This window comes from Cnephaeus nilssonii (genome assembly GCF_951640355.1).
Source record: "Cnephaeus nilssonii genome assembly, chromosome: X".
Lineage (NCBI taxonomy): Eukaryota > Metazoa > Chordata > Mammalia > Chiroptera > Vespertilionidae > Cnephaeus > Cnephaeus nilssonii.
The window spans coordinates 17408629-17427251 of record NC_137071.1 but is presented as its reverse complement, the minus strand read 5'-3'; the positions used below and the strand labels follow the sequence as shown (position 1 = coordinate 17427251).

General features: G+C 40.7%; 1 protein-coding gene across 1 annotated transcript in view; it reads right to left on the bottom strand.

Annotated features, from left to right (window-relative positions):
* Positions 1 to 299: 299 nt before the first annotated feature.
* IL1RAPL1 (interleukin 1 receptor accessory protein like 1) overlaps positions 300 to 18623 on the bottom strand; it is a gene marked incomplete at its 3' end in the record, with an annotated part of 1207355 nt that continues 1189031 nt past the window's right edge. Inside the window, exons 8-10 of the mRNA XM_079764725.1 lie at positions 17495 to 17638; positions 1455 to 1625; positions 300 to 1018 (exon numbers count right to left, since the gene is read on the bottom strand). Coding sequence (XP_079620851.1) covers positions 300 to 1018; positions 1455 to 1625; positions 17495 to 17638 — 1034 coding nt within the window. The remainder of the gene's footprint in view (positions 1019 to 1454; positions 1626 to 17494; positions 17639 to 18623) is intronic.

Here is an 18623-nt window from a genome sequence, read left to right as displayed (position 1 = left end):
AAGCAAAAAAGGGTTGTCTATCTATACATAAGTCTCTTCTTTAAAAAAATGTCAATTTACAAATTCCAGTGACATATAAAACAAAGTCAAAAATGTAATGAGTAAGAGACGTGGTAAAACAACAAGACACTGATGCTACAAAGAAACTGCAAAAAACATATGTACAAGACCCTGTTTTTCCTCGTGTTCTAGAGATTGTAATGCATGTTTTTAACAGCAGCAGTCGAGGATTTAGTTCCAGGCACTGGACTGCAGACTCTACTCAAGCTCCCAGGGACAGGATGTCCCTTGATTTTCTGTCACCAAATCACACTGGATATACTGGTCTCCCTTGGCAACAGCGGCAGGATGGCACTGTTTGTGTGGGCCTCGTCTGGATTCTGCTCCCTGCTGGATTTTGTCTGTGGCCGCTGCCCATTGATGAGTGTCATAGGGATGTTACAATAGGTATGCTGATTTCCTATGGAGGTAAGAGGCAGGGTGCCGGTAGGAGGTACATCATACTCATAGCTTCGGTAGTAGTGTTTCTGACGCATTTGTGAATGGTACGTGTTGTGAAAGGTGGAACGGAGATCTGGATGGGCAGTGGCTAGAGCTGTGGAGGTGGCTGCAGCCATGGAAATGGCCGAGACAGTCTGCAGCTCCCCGAAAGGCCCCTGCTCACTAACATCTAAAGCCTGCTCGTGTGTAATGGGTTCTATTCTCTTAAAAGGCATTTCATATTGTAAACGTTTCCAGAATTTAGAGTTCAACTTGTTGCATTTTGGTCCATGCCATTTAATAACCGTCAGGAGCTTGATGGTGTGCTTGAGGGCCTCCACCTCCTGGTAGTTCATAATTCCTCGCAGTTCACTGCATTCAATTAGTATCACTTTAATTTCTCCAGTCACAAGCATGTTTCGAAGTCTGGTCTCCAGCTCAAAGATGCTCCAGCCCCTTCTGACTACGTAATTTGGGGTCATGACAATAATCAGCCGCTTGCTTTGATCTACACACCTTGCTACATCTTCAATGTATGCTACAAAAGAGAAAAGAGTGATCAGAATGAGTAAATCCAAAATGTGCTCCAGAAAGCCCTGGAAGATTCTCTTTCCCACATTAAATGAGAATTGGTGTTCGGTGGGTAACATCTTGAGGAGATGAAAATAGCCAATGATCACTTTGAAAAGAGTATGGGCTTTGCTTCTTTTAATGCTAGAAATATTTTTCCAGGCATAAATCTCTCATTTGGTTTATTTAAGTGTTAGGGCTCATCAAAATGAGATGCTTTATAAAATGATGGAAGTACCACTTCAGAGGTGTCAAAATTAAGTTTCATATGAACACATAACAACATTTCTTAACAATCTGACACATACAATTTTTGAAATAAAGAACCAAAAGGTCAAGTTCTGTCTAAAAATGATGTCTACACAGATAGACACAAGAATATGCAAATGAAAACATGAACTTACTTCCAGTTGGAATTAAATCTCTGTCTGGTATAAACAACTTATATCCATAGTGCTTCTCAAGCATATCAGGTAGGATTTCAAGAGCAAAGCGTTCTTCTTCCCCAGTCTCTTGATTCCACTGGTCAGGATCCACTTTGGTGTAGGACAAGTATGCATCATAATCTTTATTGTCTGTCAAAAACATTACAGAGTAAAGTTGAAGTCACTGTTCTACAAAAGAAATAATAGGATATGAAAACATTCACCTCTTTTCACAAACATCTCCAAATGTTTCACTGCCAGGGGACCAAGAAAAGAAGCCTTCATTAGTTTTCAATAACAATTCAATAATGACAATTATTCTGGAACTAATTTGGAGGTGTAAGGGATCACGTTTTCATTTTGTTATTGTTGATGTGAAGGCAGTAGGAGAAAAATCAATACAAAGAGTAATAATATGTTAACTTCTAGCATTTTTGAGGCACAGATCATAAAGAATCTTGACTGCTTATAAAAAGCCACATATTTGGATAGCATATGCTTATTCTAAATAGTGCTACATTCAATTAATACTGCATTTAGTCATTTTACCCTGTTGAGAAAAAAAAAGAGAGAGAGAAAACTGTGAGTTGCTTGTCAGTGGATTATTTAATACTAGAGGCCCGGTGCATGAAATTCCTGCATGGGGGGGGGGTTGTCCCTCAGCCCAGCCTGCACCCTTTCCAATCTGGGACCCCAGTGGGATCGGGCCTAAACGGGCAGTCGGACCTCCCTCTCACAATCCAGGACTGCTGGCTCCCAAATGTTCACCTGCCTGCCTTCCTGATTGCCCCTAACTGCTTCTGCCTGCCAGCCTGATCACCCCCTAACCACTCCTCTGCCAGCCTGATTGATGCCTAACTGCTCCCCTGCCAGCCTGTTTGCCCCCAACTTCCCTCCTCTGCCAGCCTGGTCACCCCTAACTGCCCTCTCCTGCAGGGTTGATCACCTCCAACTGCCCTCCCTTGCAAGCCTGGTCCCTCTCAACTGCCCTCCCTTGCAGGCTGGGTGCCTCCCAACTGCCCTTGCCTGCATGCCCGGTCACCCCCAACTTTCTTCCTCTGCCGTCCTGGTCCCTCCCAACTGCCCTCCCCTGCTGGCCATCTTGTGGTGGCCATCTTGGGTCCACATGGGGGCAGGATCTTTGACCACATGGGGGCAGCAATCTTGAGTGTTGGAGTAACAGTCAATCTGCATATTACTCTTTTATTAGATGGGATAGAGGCCTGGTGCAAGGGTGGGGGCCAGCTGGTTTGCCCTGAAGGATGTCCCGGATCAGGGTGGGGGTTCCCTTGGGGCATGGGGCGGCCTGGGCGAGGGGCCTGTGGTGGTTTGCAGGCTGGCCATGCCCCCTGGTGACCCAAGCAGAGGCCCTGGTATCTGGGGTTTATTTATCTTCTACAATTGAAACTTTGTAGCCTGGAGCGGAGCCAAGCCTTCTGCTTGCTCCGTGGCAGCAGCCATTTCTGTTGGGGTTTATGTATCTTCTAGAATTGAAACTTTGTAGCCTTAAGCAGAGGCCTGGGCCGGCCAGGGTGTGCGGAAAGCTTGGCTTCCTCCATTGCTGGGGGAAACCCTAGCCTACTGCTCTTTGCAGCTCAGTGGCTGCCGCCATTTCTGTTTGGATTTGTTTACCTTCTATAATTGAAACTTTGTAGCATTGAGTGGAGGCCTAGGCCGGCAAGGGCAGGCGGAAAGCTTGGCTTCCTCCATTGCCTGGGAAACCCAAGCCTCCCTCCTGCTCTCTGTGGCTGTAGCCATCTTGGTTAGTTTATTTGCATATTCTCTCCTGATTGGCTGGTGGGTGTGGCTTGTGGGCATGGCTTATGGGTGTAGCGGAGTGATAGTTAATTTGCATATTACTCTTATTAGATAGGATTTTACAAGAAATTGGTTCTTGGATTTTGGGACTGAGGATATTGTTACACTGAATTCTTATAGAAAAAGCATAATTCTTCACTGATCTCCATTTATTTTACAGGTAATATACTGCCAAATTATTTTCTCATCATGTTAATCAGTTTGAAAATAAGAATAAAAAATTGCAACATAAATAAATAAAACTTGGTTCTAAAATCTGTTCCTCATTCTTCCACCTTTTTACATAAGAACTAGTCAAATATTTGATGACACTATCATGCATCATCTTTATCTCAAAGTTTTTAAGATAAACATCCCAGATTTCTCATTTATTGTTTCTAAGAACAAGAAGTCAGTTATCTTATGGATAGTCTCTCATTCACCAATTTCCTTTTCTGGATGTGATATCAGAATTCATAATTCACCTCAGTTCTAATTACTGTCTTTATCATGAGGGAGGGCTTCTTAAACCAGACTGTAGATTGTAGAATGATTTCATGCAAATACTATTTTCTTTCTTGGAAGCTGTTCTCTTCTAGTTTGCCAGAAAGTTCTATAAGGTGTTATTTAAAGTTTGCCCAAACCTAGGATTTGTAATGACTGGATCCTCATTTTTTGCCCTTTTTCTAGGCTTAAAAATATTTTAAAATTAGATCAATATGAACACTAATAAGAACAGAGCACTTAGGACTCAGAAGAAATGTAAACAATTGCTCCACCAATATTGGTAAGTTCCAGCTGGATATCACTTTTGCTCACATGACACTGTTTCTGGTTCCTCTGCCTTTCCATGGATGCCTCTCTTCAACCCATCCTAATATATAAAAACCCTGGGTCCATCACATCCACAATGACCGGAGGCTTGACCAACTGGAAGTCAGTCCTACAGTCAGCACTGGGTTGCCTGGCGACTCATTACTGACTGCTATGGCTGCAGGCGTGGTGACCCAACACTGACTGCTGAGGTGGCTGCAAATCAGGTCCGGAGAGAGGCCTGAAGAGAGAAGCAGGGTCTGATCCATAGCCTCTGTGGCAGCTCTTGATCAGCACTTGCCTCTCTCTTTCTCTCCAGGCCTGGCCAGCAGCCTCACCTCTAGTTCTCTCCAGGCCTCCACTGGGGCTGCTGATCAACCCAGCCTTTATGATCAGGCCCCATTGATAGGCCCAGAGATGCAGACTGGCATAGAAACTGACCAATCAGAACCAAATCTGGGTCAACTGTGAGGAGCCAATGGATGCCTAGGAGGCAGAGCTTTTGATGCTGACTGGCATAGAAACCGACCAATCAGAACCAAATTGGTCAGCAGAGGAGGACAGTTGGGGGCGAGATCAGGCTGGCAGGGGAGGGCAGTTAGGGTTGATCAGGCAGGCAGAGGCTGTTAGGGGCATTCAGGACGCAGGGAAGGGCAGTTGGGGGCGAGATCAGGCTGGCAGGGAGGGCCATTGGGGGTGACAAGGCCTGCAGGGGAGGGCAGTTGGGAGGGGGACGAAGCTTGCAGGGGAGGGCAGTTGGGGGTGACCTGGCTGGCAGGGGAGGGCAGTTGGGGGCAACCAGGCTGGCAGGGGAGAGCAGTTGGGGGTTATCTGGCCGGCAGGGGAGCAGTTAGATGTTAATCAGGCTGGCAGGGGAGCAGTTAGTGGGTTATCAGGCTGGTAGGCAGAAGTGGTTAGGGGCAATCAGGCAGGCATGCAGGCAAGCAGTTGGGATCCAGCAGTCCAGGATTGCGATTGGCAGTCGGACATCGCCCGAGTGGTCCCAGATTACAGAGGGTGCAGGCTGGGCTGAGGGACACCCCCCCACACAGTGCACAAATTTCATGCACCAGGCCTCTAGTAAATACCATAATTTCTCAAGATGTTTTCTATAGCCTGTTTCATTTTTCTTTCAACCCATTTCCCTTAAAAAATCTAATTTCTTCACATAACATTAACAATCACTTCTGTGTAGATGTCTCCCTTACATGTTCAATTCTGTTTTCTTCTCATGAACTATCAGCAGTCCTCTAGCCCTATCTTTAACTTGGGCCCCTTAATTTGAATGAATGTTCATTATGTATCCTACATTCAACTTTCTCACAAAATAACAAGCTTTTCATCCTCAAGCTCTGTTCTTCACCTTTTATTTCACTTTAATTTTAATAACATAACCATCTTCTTTAATCTCCAAACTTTATATATATATATATGTTCCACTTATCCCTTTTAATTTACCAACAATCTCATAGCCATTCACTGGTAAGAACCCTTTTGAGTCTATTTCCATCCTAGGTCAGGCTGTACTTGATTCTCAGTTGTTATAATTATTTTTAGTGGGTCTTCCTTCTAGCCCATTCCACATAGAGTCACAAAATTTATCTTTTCAAACCTCACCACTGATTATGTTTATGGTAGCTTGAAAAATATTTATGGCTAACTATTTTCAAATTCAGCAGCTAAATATGCAATTTGTTTCCTTTGAATTTGAGTTTGATGTATCTGAGTGTGGGGTTATCTCTTTTCCCATGTATTACATTATTGTGCTCACATCTTATCTTCTTTCTTTGACCAAAAGATTCTTGATTCAGATATGCAACTAGAGCTTAGTAGATGCTCAAATATATCAGTTGATTAAATGAATGAATGCTTTTTCACTTGGGTATAGCATGGCATATATCTTATAGACAGTGTAGAGATTTTTCTCAAGACCTGGGCCATTTCCTTTGAGAGAAGGCTTTGGTGGTACACACTCCATGCTGTCTGGATGGGCTCTGTAAGGAATTGCTAGGAGGTGAGGGGTTGGAGTTTAGCAAGACTCCTTTCAAATAGTCTTGAAATGTAATTTCTCATTGTGACTCAAGGGAAGGCCTTAGATTCCCTGTAAACTTCTCTGGAAAAGTAGTTTTCATATTTGAGCATGAATGAACACAATTTTGGAGAGCTTATTAAATACAGAGTTTTTTCATTCAGTAGGTCTAAAATAGGTCCTGAGAATTTACATTTATAGAATACTCTCAGGTGATGCTTGAGAGACCACACTTTGAGGAACTCTTTCTAGAACAGGATATACACTGAGTGGCCAGATTATTATGAACTCTGAACGCATAATAATCTGGCCACTCAGTGTATATCCTATATAATAATAGGCTAATATGCAAATTGTCCCCTCCACCAGGAGCTCGACCAGCAGGCAGGCCAGACAACCGCCCATGTCCCCTCCCCCTGGCCAGGCTGGCCGGACCCCACCCATGCATGAATTCATGCACCAGGCCTCTAATATATATACACACTGAGTGGTCAGATTATTATGAGTTCAGAGGTCATAACAATATGGCCACTCAGTGTATAGACATCAAAGAGCTACAGTTAGCTGCTAGGTAATTGACCAGAACACCACAAAACCTAAACACTGTAGCTTCGGTTCTATGATAATTGGTCCTTACATTACAGGGCACAATAAAATAGCTGAAAGTCATACTTTCATCACAGAGAGAATAGACTCTTCTTGCCTAGAGTAATATATACAGTAACTACAATAGCTTAAATGAACCTCAGGAATTGCTGTTATGGCCTCAGTCAGTTTTCTATCTCTTTATGTCATCTGGATGAATTTATACCATTTACATTAATAACACTCAGATAAAAAGAAATTGCTCACATGCAGATTATCCTGGGCATAAATTTGACTAAAAAGCCACTTGCAAGCAGCTGCATCAGCATCCTCAAATCAATGAGACACTTGATTGATATCAATTCCTCTCTTTCCCAAGAGTCTACATCAGTGCAATGATGGTCTAGGAATTTATTTACTACCAAAAGCAAACTGAATTTAAAAGTTATCAGATTCTAAACACTGTAACAAATACCATACTAAATTCAGCAATATATTCTGACTCAAAATCATATGGGTGAGGAGTCTTCCTTTTTCTCAATTACCAGCAGAAGATGAATCTTGGGTAACATTTCTTATATTGAAAAAAATATCTGGCCTGGCCAGTGTGGCTCAGTGGTTGAGTTTTGACTTATAAACCAGGTCACAGTTTGATTCTTGGTCAGGGCACGTGCTTGGGATGTGGGCTCAATTCCAGATAGGGGGCGTGCAGGAAGCAGCCCATCAATAATTCTCTCTTATCACTGATGTTTCTATCTCTCTCTCCCTTTCCTTTCCTCTCTGAAATAAATAAAAAATATATTTTAAAAATATCTGTAAGAACATATATTGAATAATCTGTATGAGCTTCATATACTAGAGAAACTTTAAAAAATGACATTTTTATAACCATAGGGAAAAAACCCACAAAATTATGTCAAGGTTTTTAAAGGATAGGTCTGTGATCTTTTAAAGACAACTTAAATTTATAAACAGCTCAAATCTAGCTAGGCATCATTTGCGACAGCATGGATGAACCTAGAGGGCATTTTGGTAAGTGAAATAAGCCAAGCAGATAAAGACAAATACCATATGATATAATTTACTTGTGAAATATAAAGAACAAACTAAATGAAGAAACATATTTATAGATACAGAAAGCAGATTGATGGATGACCGAAGGGAGAAGGATTGGAGAATGGGTGAAAAAAAAAGGTGAAGGGATTGAGAAATAATAATTGGCTACAAAACAGTCATGGGGATGTAAAGTACAGCATAGGGAACATAGTCAACAATCCTATCTAATAAAAGAGTAATATGCAAATTGACCATCACTCAAACACACAAGATGGCTGCCCCCATGTGGTCAAAGATGGCTGCCCCCATGTGGACACAAGATGGCTTCCACAAGATGGCCAGCAGGGAAGGACAGTTGGGGGTGACCAGGCTGGCAAAGGAGGGAACTTGGGGGTGAGGGGGCCTGCAGGGAAGGGCAGTTGGGGGGGACCCAGGGCTGCAGGGGAGAGCAGTTGGGCAGGACCAGGCCTGCAGGGGAGGGCAGTTGGGGGGACCAGGCCTGCAGGGGAGGGCAGTTGGGGGGGGGGGAACAAGACCAGCAGGGGTGAGCAATTAGGGGCGATGAGGCTGGCAGGGGAGGGCAGTTAGGGGTCACTGGATCAGCAGGGGAGGGCAGTTGGGGGGGACCAGGCCGGCAGGGGAGGGCAGTGAGGCATCAATCAGCCTGGCAGGGGAGTGGTTAGGGGGTGATCATGCTGGCAGGCAGAAGCGGTTAGGGGCAATTAGGAAGGCAGGTAGGCGAGCAGTTGGGAGCCAGCAGTCCTGGATTGTGAGAGGGATGTACGACTGCCCTTTTAGGCCCGATCCCAGTACGGGCAGTCGTACATCCCTCGAGGGGTCCCAGATTGGAGAGGGTGCAGGCTGGGCTGAGGGACACAACCTCTCCCCCGCCCATGCACGAAATTCATGCACGGGGCCTCTAGTATTATAATAACTATGTATGGTACCAGGTGGGTACTAGAATTACCTGAGGGATCACATTGCAAATTATGTACTAGTAAATGTCTAACTGCTGTACTATACACCTGACACTAACACAAAATAATGTTGAATGTCAACTGTAATTGAAAAATAAATAGTTATAACAGGGTAGTGCAAGGGTATATTTCCTAGTCTAAACTTTATTCTCTAAATTCCATTTTCTTGAATTTCAAGCATCATTTATAATTATATTCACCGTAGAGATGGAAAACAGCTGGTGTACACACAGTAATAACCTTCATAAACGCAAATATAGTCATTGATTTACTCTTCCCATGACTTTCGAGAGATTCTGATTGCCAGGTGCCACAAAAAATGAACGGGAGTGATGCCCGTAAAATGGCCAAATAAGACATCCTTTATATGTGTCTTATTAGCCATAGTCCAGAGTCCATCTTGACCACTCAGGAACCCATATGCGTGGAACCTGACATGGACATTTGTCCAAGGATAGTCCCACTCAACCAGGAACCAGACAGCCTTGCCTAGCTGAGCCCCTTGTAACAGGCCTGCTACAGATCTAGCCTCAAAACTAGTGACAACCCACCCTGTCTGCAATTCTAGAGGTAATCCCATTGGCTTGAGGAACAGGCAGGAGAAGAAATTTACCTGATGAAATCAGTCTGTAAAGACCAGACAAGGTGCTTACTCCTTCAAATGCACAGACACCAATGCAAGGATACATGGATAAAGAAGAATCAGGCAAATATGATACAAACAAAGGAAAATAATAAAGGTTCAGTAACCAATCCCAAAGAAATGGAGATCTACAATTTGCCTACCAAAGAATTAAAAATAATCATCTTAAAGAAACCCAATCAAATGAAAATAAACAAAAACAAACCCTGGGTAGACAATTTAACAAAATCAGAAAAACAATGATGAATAAATTAAGAAGTTTAATAAAGAAATAGAAATAATAAAAAAGAACCAAGCAGAAATACTAGACCTGAAGAATACAACATGATTAAAAAACAACAACAACAAAAATAAACAATAGACAGCTTCAGAAACAAACTTGGTCATGCAGAAGAATAAAGCAGAAAACTTGAAGACAGAGCATTTGAAATTAGACTGAGGAACAATTTTTTTTCTTTTTAGTGAAGAAAGCCTATGTGAATTATGGACACCATCAAGTGAACTAACATTCACATCATGGGAGTTCCAGAAAAAGAAGAGAGAGAAGGTGGCAGAGAGCTTATTTAACGAAATAAAAGCAGAAAACTCCCTAAATCTTGGGAGAGAAGTTTACATCCAGGTACAGGAAGCTCAAAGGACCCCAAACAAGATCAAACCAAAGATGATGACATGTTATAATCAAAATGCTAGATGTCAAAGAGAGAATTTTGAAAGCAGCCTGACAAAAATGACTCAACACATACAAAAGAACCCCCATAAGGCTATCAGTATATTTATCTGTAAAAACCTTGCATACCAGGAGAAAGTGGGATGAAATATTCAAAGTGATAAAAGAAAATATAATCCAACCAAGAATACTAAAATAAGAAAAAGTGTCCTTCAGAAATGAGGGAGAGATAAAGACATTCCCAAACACAAGTTAAGGGAGTTCATCAGCCCTAGACTTGGCTTCCAAGAAATGCTACAGGAAGTCCTTCAAGTTAAAATGAAAGGGCACTAAGTAACAACATGAAAACATAAAAATACAAAACTCAATGGTAAAAGTAAACATATAATAAAATTCAGAATACCCTAATACTATGATGATGTTGTATAAATTAATCACTTTGATCTCTAGTACAAAAGTTCAAAAACTAATATTAAAAATAACTGTAGCTAAAATAATTTATTTTAATGAACATACACTATAAAAATATATAAAGTATGACAACACTAGTATAAAATGTGGGGGGAGGAAAGTAAAAGCACAAAATTTTTGTATGCATTTGAATTTAAGTTAATCAATCAATTTGTTGCTTTGCTATCTTAAGTCAATGAGTCCAGTAGAATTTTCTCCTTCAACTCTCTGAATTAACTACTATATTTTATAAATTTATAAATATATAAATGAGTTAGATTGCTCTAACTCATTTTGTCTAATACCTGTAATAACTCCCAAAGTAGAACTAGAGATCTCTTCCTTCTTTTTGAAAATAGAAATTGTATTAGCAATTTATAAGCATGTAACAAGCCTGTCAAAACAAGTTTCTTTTAAGCTTGTTCTATCATCATTATGAGTTAGCATGCCCCTCGCCCTTCATAGTCAAAGGTATATAAATACAAATAAAAACAGAACAGTTTTCACTCTGAGAAAAACAAACACAAAATAGTGTCACTTGTCTAGAATTAGATCCTCCCCCCAAAATGAAGCCTTAAGCCTGTTCTTATAAGTTACTTCCTAATTGAAAACTTATGTAGTACCTTACTGACATTTGCAAATATAATCATCATGTAAGAGTTGCTACTTGCTGTTTCCTTCTATTATTAGACTACCTATAAGTTTAGAACCTTGTTTTTCTTTAAATAGCTATTGTATTTTTTATTTGTAGAGCTGGTTCTAAAATCTAGACATCTTTGCAAAATTTTGGAAGTAATAATTCTTTTCTTCATGACTTTGTCTTTCAGCATTCCTTTCACAGAAGAGAGATAAGGAATCTGGAATTCACAATGCTCTACAAGTAGTAAGCATTTACTGGTAAGTGCTCATTTCTTAAAGTGAAAAAGGACCATCATAATATGTCTATAGTGCCATTTTGGTAGCAATGAAGAAGAAAATAACTAGATCTTGGAATTATGAGGAAAATCTTTATAAGTTGGGGAAAAAATACACTGAGTGGTCAGATTATTATGATCTCTGAAGAGATAATAATTTGGCCACTCAGTGTATAGCCTATATAATAAAAGGCTAATATGCAAATTGTCCCTTCAACCAGGAGTTCAACCAGCAGGCAGGCCGGCCAACCTCCCATGACCCTCCTCCAGGCCAGGCTGGCCGGACCCCACCCATTCACGAATTCATGCACCGGGCTTCTAATATACATGTATATATACACTGAGTGGCCAGATGATTATGCATTCAGAGATCATAATAATATGGCCATTCAGTGTATAACCAGTATGAGAGAGTAAGGGAGGAGAAATAGAAAGGAAGAAAGGATTACATCTATACAAACTTTTAAACTAAAGTGGAAGGGAAACCCCAGGCAGAGGCAGGGAGGAACAAAAGAATCTGATGTTACAATAATTATGTTTTCTTTATAGTTATTCCAGCAAAAACAATGAGATACTGTGTTAGTATAAGTTCTGCTCTAGAGATAGTAGGTTATCTTTATCAAGATGGTCAGCTAGCATTTAATTAAACTAAGACAACACTCTAGAGCAAGCATGTCAAACTGGCAGCCTGCGGGCTGCATGTGGCCCACAATGAATATTTTTATGGCCTAGCCAATATAATGGTATGTAAGAAACATTTTAATAAAAATTTCATAACGTAATTTTTACAATATCTTATTATACATTATATATATATATATATATATATGTATATATGTATATATATATATATATATAATACCTAATAAAATGGTAATATGCAAATTATCATCACTCCGCTATGCCCACGATTGGGCCGGCTAGAGGCGTGGGGGGCGGGACTCAGGGTGGCCGATTGGCTGGCGGTAGGAGCGGGGGGCGGGGACTCGTGAGTCCCCAACCCCCGCTCCTCCCGCTGGCTTAAACGGCCGGCACTGCTTAGGCCGGCGCTGCGGAAGACGCTGGTGGCGGAACTCGGGGTGGCCGATTGCGTGGCTGCTGGCACCAGTTTTCCGCCAGCAGCAGTTTTCCTCTGGCCACCCGCCCGATCAGAGAGCCTCCCGATCGGAGTTCCTCTTGGGGTGGCCAATCGTGCTGGTGGGAGGTGCTCTGATCGGCGGGTGGCCAGAGGAAAACTGCTGCTGGCGGATAACTGGTGCCGGCAGCCAGGTGAAGGAAAAGTCTATTGCACGAAACTTCGTGCAACGGGCTCCTAGTATATATATATATATATATATATATATATATATATATATATATATATAACTAATATGCAAAGTGTCCACTCGGGAGTTCAACCTGGAGACCGGGAGTTTGATCGCTAGCTATGACATGTGCTGACCACCAGAGGGCAGCATGGAACAAAGGAGGGCCCCAGCTGGCAGCCCGGGAAGGCCCTGATCAGCCCTGATCACCAGCCAGGCCTACGGACCCTACCCATGCACAAATTTCATGCACTGGGCCTCTAGTTATTAATAACAAACTACAATGTAATGACTGGTTACTATAATCATGTTGCATTCATTTCCCTTACATGCCTTACGCGCAGGTGCACCATTTCTCTCCACTAATACTAGCAGCGAATATTTTAGCAGCCGATTGCCACGTCATTAGTCTTGTTCTGACTTGTTTGGTGTGTGCAACAGGAAATATTTCGCTTTTGGAGAACAAGAAAAATGGGTTTATTTGTGTTATGCTTATTAATTTGTGCAGTTATTCAGTGTCTGGTAAGTTAATGTTCAAGAAAAATATAAATTTTTATTAAAATGTTCTATTATTTTATGTTAACAATGACTCATTTATTTCAGCCCTTTGTATTCATCATGTCTCTATCGAAATAAACCTACGTTTCTATGACAATTGAAGGTTTTGTTTTTTTGCGGCCCACATAAACTGAAACCTTGCTTATTTGGCCCGTGTTAGCCTTTGAGTTTGACATGCTTGCTCTAGAGGCAGCACTGTAAGCACATCAACTATTTTTATTTCTGATCAAAAGGAGATACTTCATTAATTAGTACAATGGATGTCAGAAATCAAGTTTCATTGCTAAAATGAGTGGCTTTTTACTAAGTATTATGGATATTGGAAACAGACCCTCCATCGTGAAATCAGTGCTATTCAAGAGATATGATTAGTTAACATAATTTAGAGACACATCCAATCCCTACAGAGTATCTAGTGGGAAATTGTTCCAGGCTTGATTATTTTGTTGGGACCTAGGGCAGGCTGCCCCAAGATATCCCACAATGGCATGTTGATTATTTTGAATTAAAGTTACTTAAGAAATTGCAAGAACACTCTGATGTCTCTGTCCCCACCCCTCACCCCCAAAAGAGGAGATAAATCTCCCAGGTGACAAATGTCCTCCCCACATCTGGAAGACGCCATAAGGACGTGTGCTAAAGTGTTAACAATGGTGACCCATGAATGGTGGGAATGTACTGGATTTTGTTTGGCTTGTCTGTGTTTCCCAACTTCTTACAGCGTATATTATTACATCTCTCTAATAATAATAGGGTTATTTGAACAGTTCAGTGGATAGAAGGGAAGGAAGAAAAAAAGACCGGATGAAGTATGGAGCATAATGCCAAAAAAATAAAACTCTGCACTATGGCTTCATGTGTGATTTTACAGGTTCTGTGGCCTCATTGGTTTTTTTCCCTAACAGTGCCAGCACTACCCTATACATCCTGGTCCTCCTAGTAACCAAAAAGATACTAAAACAAGGAAACTAGGGTTAAGGAGTTATTCGTGCATAAAGGCAATTGAAGATAGAGTTATAAATATGATCCAGAAAGGTGGGTGTTGCAGAATCAGAAGAGAAATGCTAAGGCCCAAGTTCAGGGGCAACAACAAAGTGTAAGGTTTGAGGGGGGCAGGGAGTAACGGGAACAAACTGAGGGAGCAAAGCAGCAATATGTTCTATCTTGGAATCCTGATATAGAACTGACAGAGCCAGGTAATGCCTATTGTAATAACCTACAAGGAACTGGCTGAATGTGACTCTGATGCCAAACATTCCCTCTCCTAGTCTGACACAGTAGCTGAAATAGTTGGGATTTTGAGTTTTTTAGACCTGGGTTTAAATTCTGTCTTTCTGGTTGTGTGATTCTCTGAGTATCAATAAAGTAGTCAACACTATGTTTGTGATTTGGTAAATATTCAATAAATGGTCAATGAATTTGTTATTATCATGTCACCATAGTAAGTCATTACTTCAAAATATTAGCTAAACTTTCTTTTCCTGTTCTTCTTCACACTCTTGGCCTTCCTTTACTTCCAAAAGTATTTTATGTATTCCCCTTTCAGAGGAGGTGAAAAGGTGGTCAAGATAAAGGAGACATTGCTCAGTTTTGACTTTCAAGTTGCATTTTTTTAGAAGCCAAATCAAAAATATGAAAAGCCTGGTGTCTCTTCTTAACAGTTATTTCTTTGGAAGGTAGAAGGATTTGAGGGACAGCTAGGACAATGGGAATTTGATGATGTCAGAGAAATTCTCTGCCACTGACAGAGCAAATAATCATTCAACCACAACAGCATGTGTTGAAGGAGCCAAGGAGATGTGACTAAAGTTCATAGGCATCCAAAACCATTAGAATCTCCTACCATTTAGATTAGAACATGACAAATAAAAACCATACCATACTAGAGGGGAAAAGGAGACATGTAATATTTTCAACAATAAAGAATTTAAATTAAAAAATACTAGAAATTGATAGTTTGGGTAACATCATTCATGTCGTTAGAACACAAAATAAATACATTAAACATAGGGTTAATAGATAAAGTGAGACTTGCTTAGGTAAACTGTTTTTCCAAGTATCTTCTATCGTGCTAATCGTGCAAATAATAGTGGATCTTGAGATTATACTGAACATACCAAATTTTTAAAAATATATATTTTATTGAGTTTTTACAGAGAGGAAGAGAGAGGGATAGAGAGTTAGAAACATCGATCAGCCGCCTCCTACACACCCCCTACTGGGGATGTGCCCGCAACCAAGGTACATGCCCTTGACCGGAATCGAACCTGGGACTCTTGAGTCCGCAGGCCAACGCTCTATCCACTGAGCCAAACCGGTTTCAGTGTGAACATACCAAATTTTTAAAGGGTTAAAAATAACAGGGATTCAGTGTTCAGTAAAATAAAAGCTTTGGAAATTGACCTATTTTCAAATCCCATCTTGGCCATGAACCATAATACTTGTGATATTTTCTTCAGTAAGTTATTTAACCTCTGGGAGCCTCAGTTGCTATATCTATAAAATGGAGATGATAACTGGCCTCAGAATTTTTTGAGGTTAAGCAAGAATGATTTTAAGAATGCCTAGCACATTGGTTGGTACCCATTCAACAACAGCTCTGACATTGACACTTTTCTCATATCTCTTTAAAGCAGTAGCAAAAATATGAATAATTTGTATAAACAGGCAAGAAAATTAGGAACAAAGAAGAAATAGGCAAATTAACACTTAAAAGAAAAGAAATACAATTTTGCTGCAGTACAGATTTCACCCTAATGGAAAGGGGAGGATAAATATAGAGAGGAGTGTTAAAGCCCAGCCGGCGTGGCTCAGTGGTTGAGCATCAACCTATGAACCAGGAGGTCGCAGTTAGATTCCTGGTCAGGGCACATGCCCAGGTTGCAGGCTCAATCCCCAGTGTGGGGCGTGCAAGAGGCAGCCGATCAATGATTCTCTCTCATCATTGATGTTCCTATCTCCCCTCTGAAATCAATGATAATATATTAAAAACAAAATAAATAGAGAGGAGTGTTAGGGATGCTAAATGAGGTGCTCCCCCTCACAAGTCTGGCAACCTATACTTCTACCTGGGGATTTCTTCCAGAGGACCTGGAAATGTGGTATCATGCATTTTTTCTTTGTACTATTTAGTGTAAAACTGACAGTTAATGAAAAAAGTTTATAAATATGATCGAGAAACCATCATCTGAACTATTTATTGTCAATTTGCATATGCTTCCTGTATAGCAAATTTATCTTATATACGAACCATTTTCAAAGGACCAAAAAGGGGAAAAAAAACCTTAAGTCCTCTAATAGGTGGTTTAAGGAGCTCAATTTTTAGCAATCCAAATTCCTCTTAGATTATATGCATATTTATGACTGACCAGAGGCAAAAACAATTACAATTTCTATGAAAATAATATTTACTTGTCCAATTTGAGTAAAACTAATAAATGTATAATTATGAAAACAATATGCTTGTGTACTTTCCTATCTGTTGGTCCACACTTAGAATAAAAATTAGCTTGCCTAATTATAGCTAAATAAACAGGCTTGAAAAGATTGCTGGGTGAATTCTAAAATGTTCAGTACAGTTTATTATAACTGATCAGCTTAAACAAGGAACAAATTGAGATTCACTTCAAACTACCAGGCTAGGGAACACAATTAAAAGAGACACTCCTTATCTATATAGAAAAGTAAAGCTGGCCTTTCAGTACTGATTACAATGTGAGAGAAAATGAATACTCTGATAGCATTGCAATCAGCACTTGTAATTCACAAGTGCTGTTTGGAATACAATTCAAAAGAGGGTAGGTGTTGCTTTACAATTTTCATCTATTTTATTGATTTTTTTACAGAGATGAAGGAGAGGGATAGAGAGTTAGAAACATTGATCAGCTGCCTCCTGCACACTCCCTACTGGAGATGTGCCCGCAACCAAGGTACAGGCCGTTGATCAGAATCGAACCTGGGATCCTTGAGTCCACAGGCCGATGCTCTGTCCACTGAGCCAAACTGGTTAGGGCTGCTTTACAATTTTCAGAGGAAAATACCTGTTGGCTCCAAAGAATCACACATATAGTTCGATGTAAAAAATGAAGTTACAAACTGAACACTGAAAGATTCTAAAGCTCTTATCAATCATTAATGAAATTAACTTTTCTTCCCCCTCAATAAAACAAAGACAGAAAACGAATAAGAAAATTCAGAAAAACATTAAAAGAGGGAACTCATCTTACCTCCATCCAGCTCTTCAGCCCCGAAGTGATTCCTGTAGAAGAGCATGATTTCTATTTTGTAGCACTTGTAGATGGTCACCAAACAAACAAGCAGCAAAAGGATAGCACCAAGCCCTCCAGCAAGTTCAACTGTGTACATCAGCTCTAGGAAAAACACCACAAGAGAGATTTATACCATATTCACACCAAAAATCACACATTCAACTTGATTTCACAGTTTTGTGGATGAGACCAGATGTGGGCAATGCATTAATACAAACCCCTTTCCTTTTTGTATGAAAATTTGGCCTTTCAATAACTTTCTAGCTTGGTTTCCTTGGTAACCAGATGAGGTGGTATATGGTAACTATTGCTAAGCAACATTGCTTGTGGTAAAAATGAACCTATGTTCCTAGATTGCATTTGGACTGACAGAATTATAATACCTGTTTGGAAAAAAATAATTTTAGGCTTGCCTGAGTGAAATAACTCTTACATACAAACAAAACCCTTGTAAGAATTCTGCAAGCTATGCTTATAGAGTTGGTTTCTGTCAATATGAAGCTTAAGCCACAATGTCTTCTGAACTCACCCAGTGTGAATCTTAAATATATATATATATATATATATATATATATATATATATATATATTGATTTCAGAGAGAGAGAGAGAGAGAGAGAGAGAGAGAGAGAATCAATGATGAGAGAGAATCATTGATCTGCTGCCTCCACTGGGAATTGAGCCTGCAACCAGGGCATATGACCTGACCTGGAAAGGAACCATGACTTTCTGGTTCATAGGTCGACACTCAACCACTGAGCCACACCGGCTGGCCCTAATGTGAATCTTTATCCTTCTCACCTGAGCTGTCACTTGGGGGCTGGGACTAAGGGGCGATGAGTGAAAAAACACAGTTTCTGAGGGGCAGTATGGACTATTACAGAGTGTTGGGTAGACCACCTAATCAATACTGTCTGCTGGCTCTGGCCAGGAGCAATTACTCCTGTCCTACATCTTTCTGAATAAAGTAGTGCCAGTGTGACCTACCATAGTCTTGGAGGCTGCATGCTTACTAGGGTTAAAGAAATAGTCTACCTAGTAGATGTTACATGACTGTGTTGGGAGTGTTTTCCTTTCACTAAGCTACT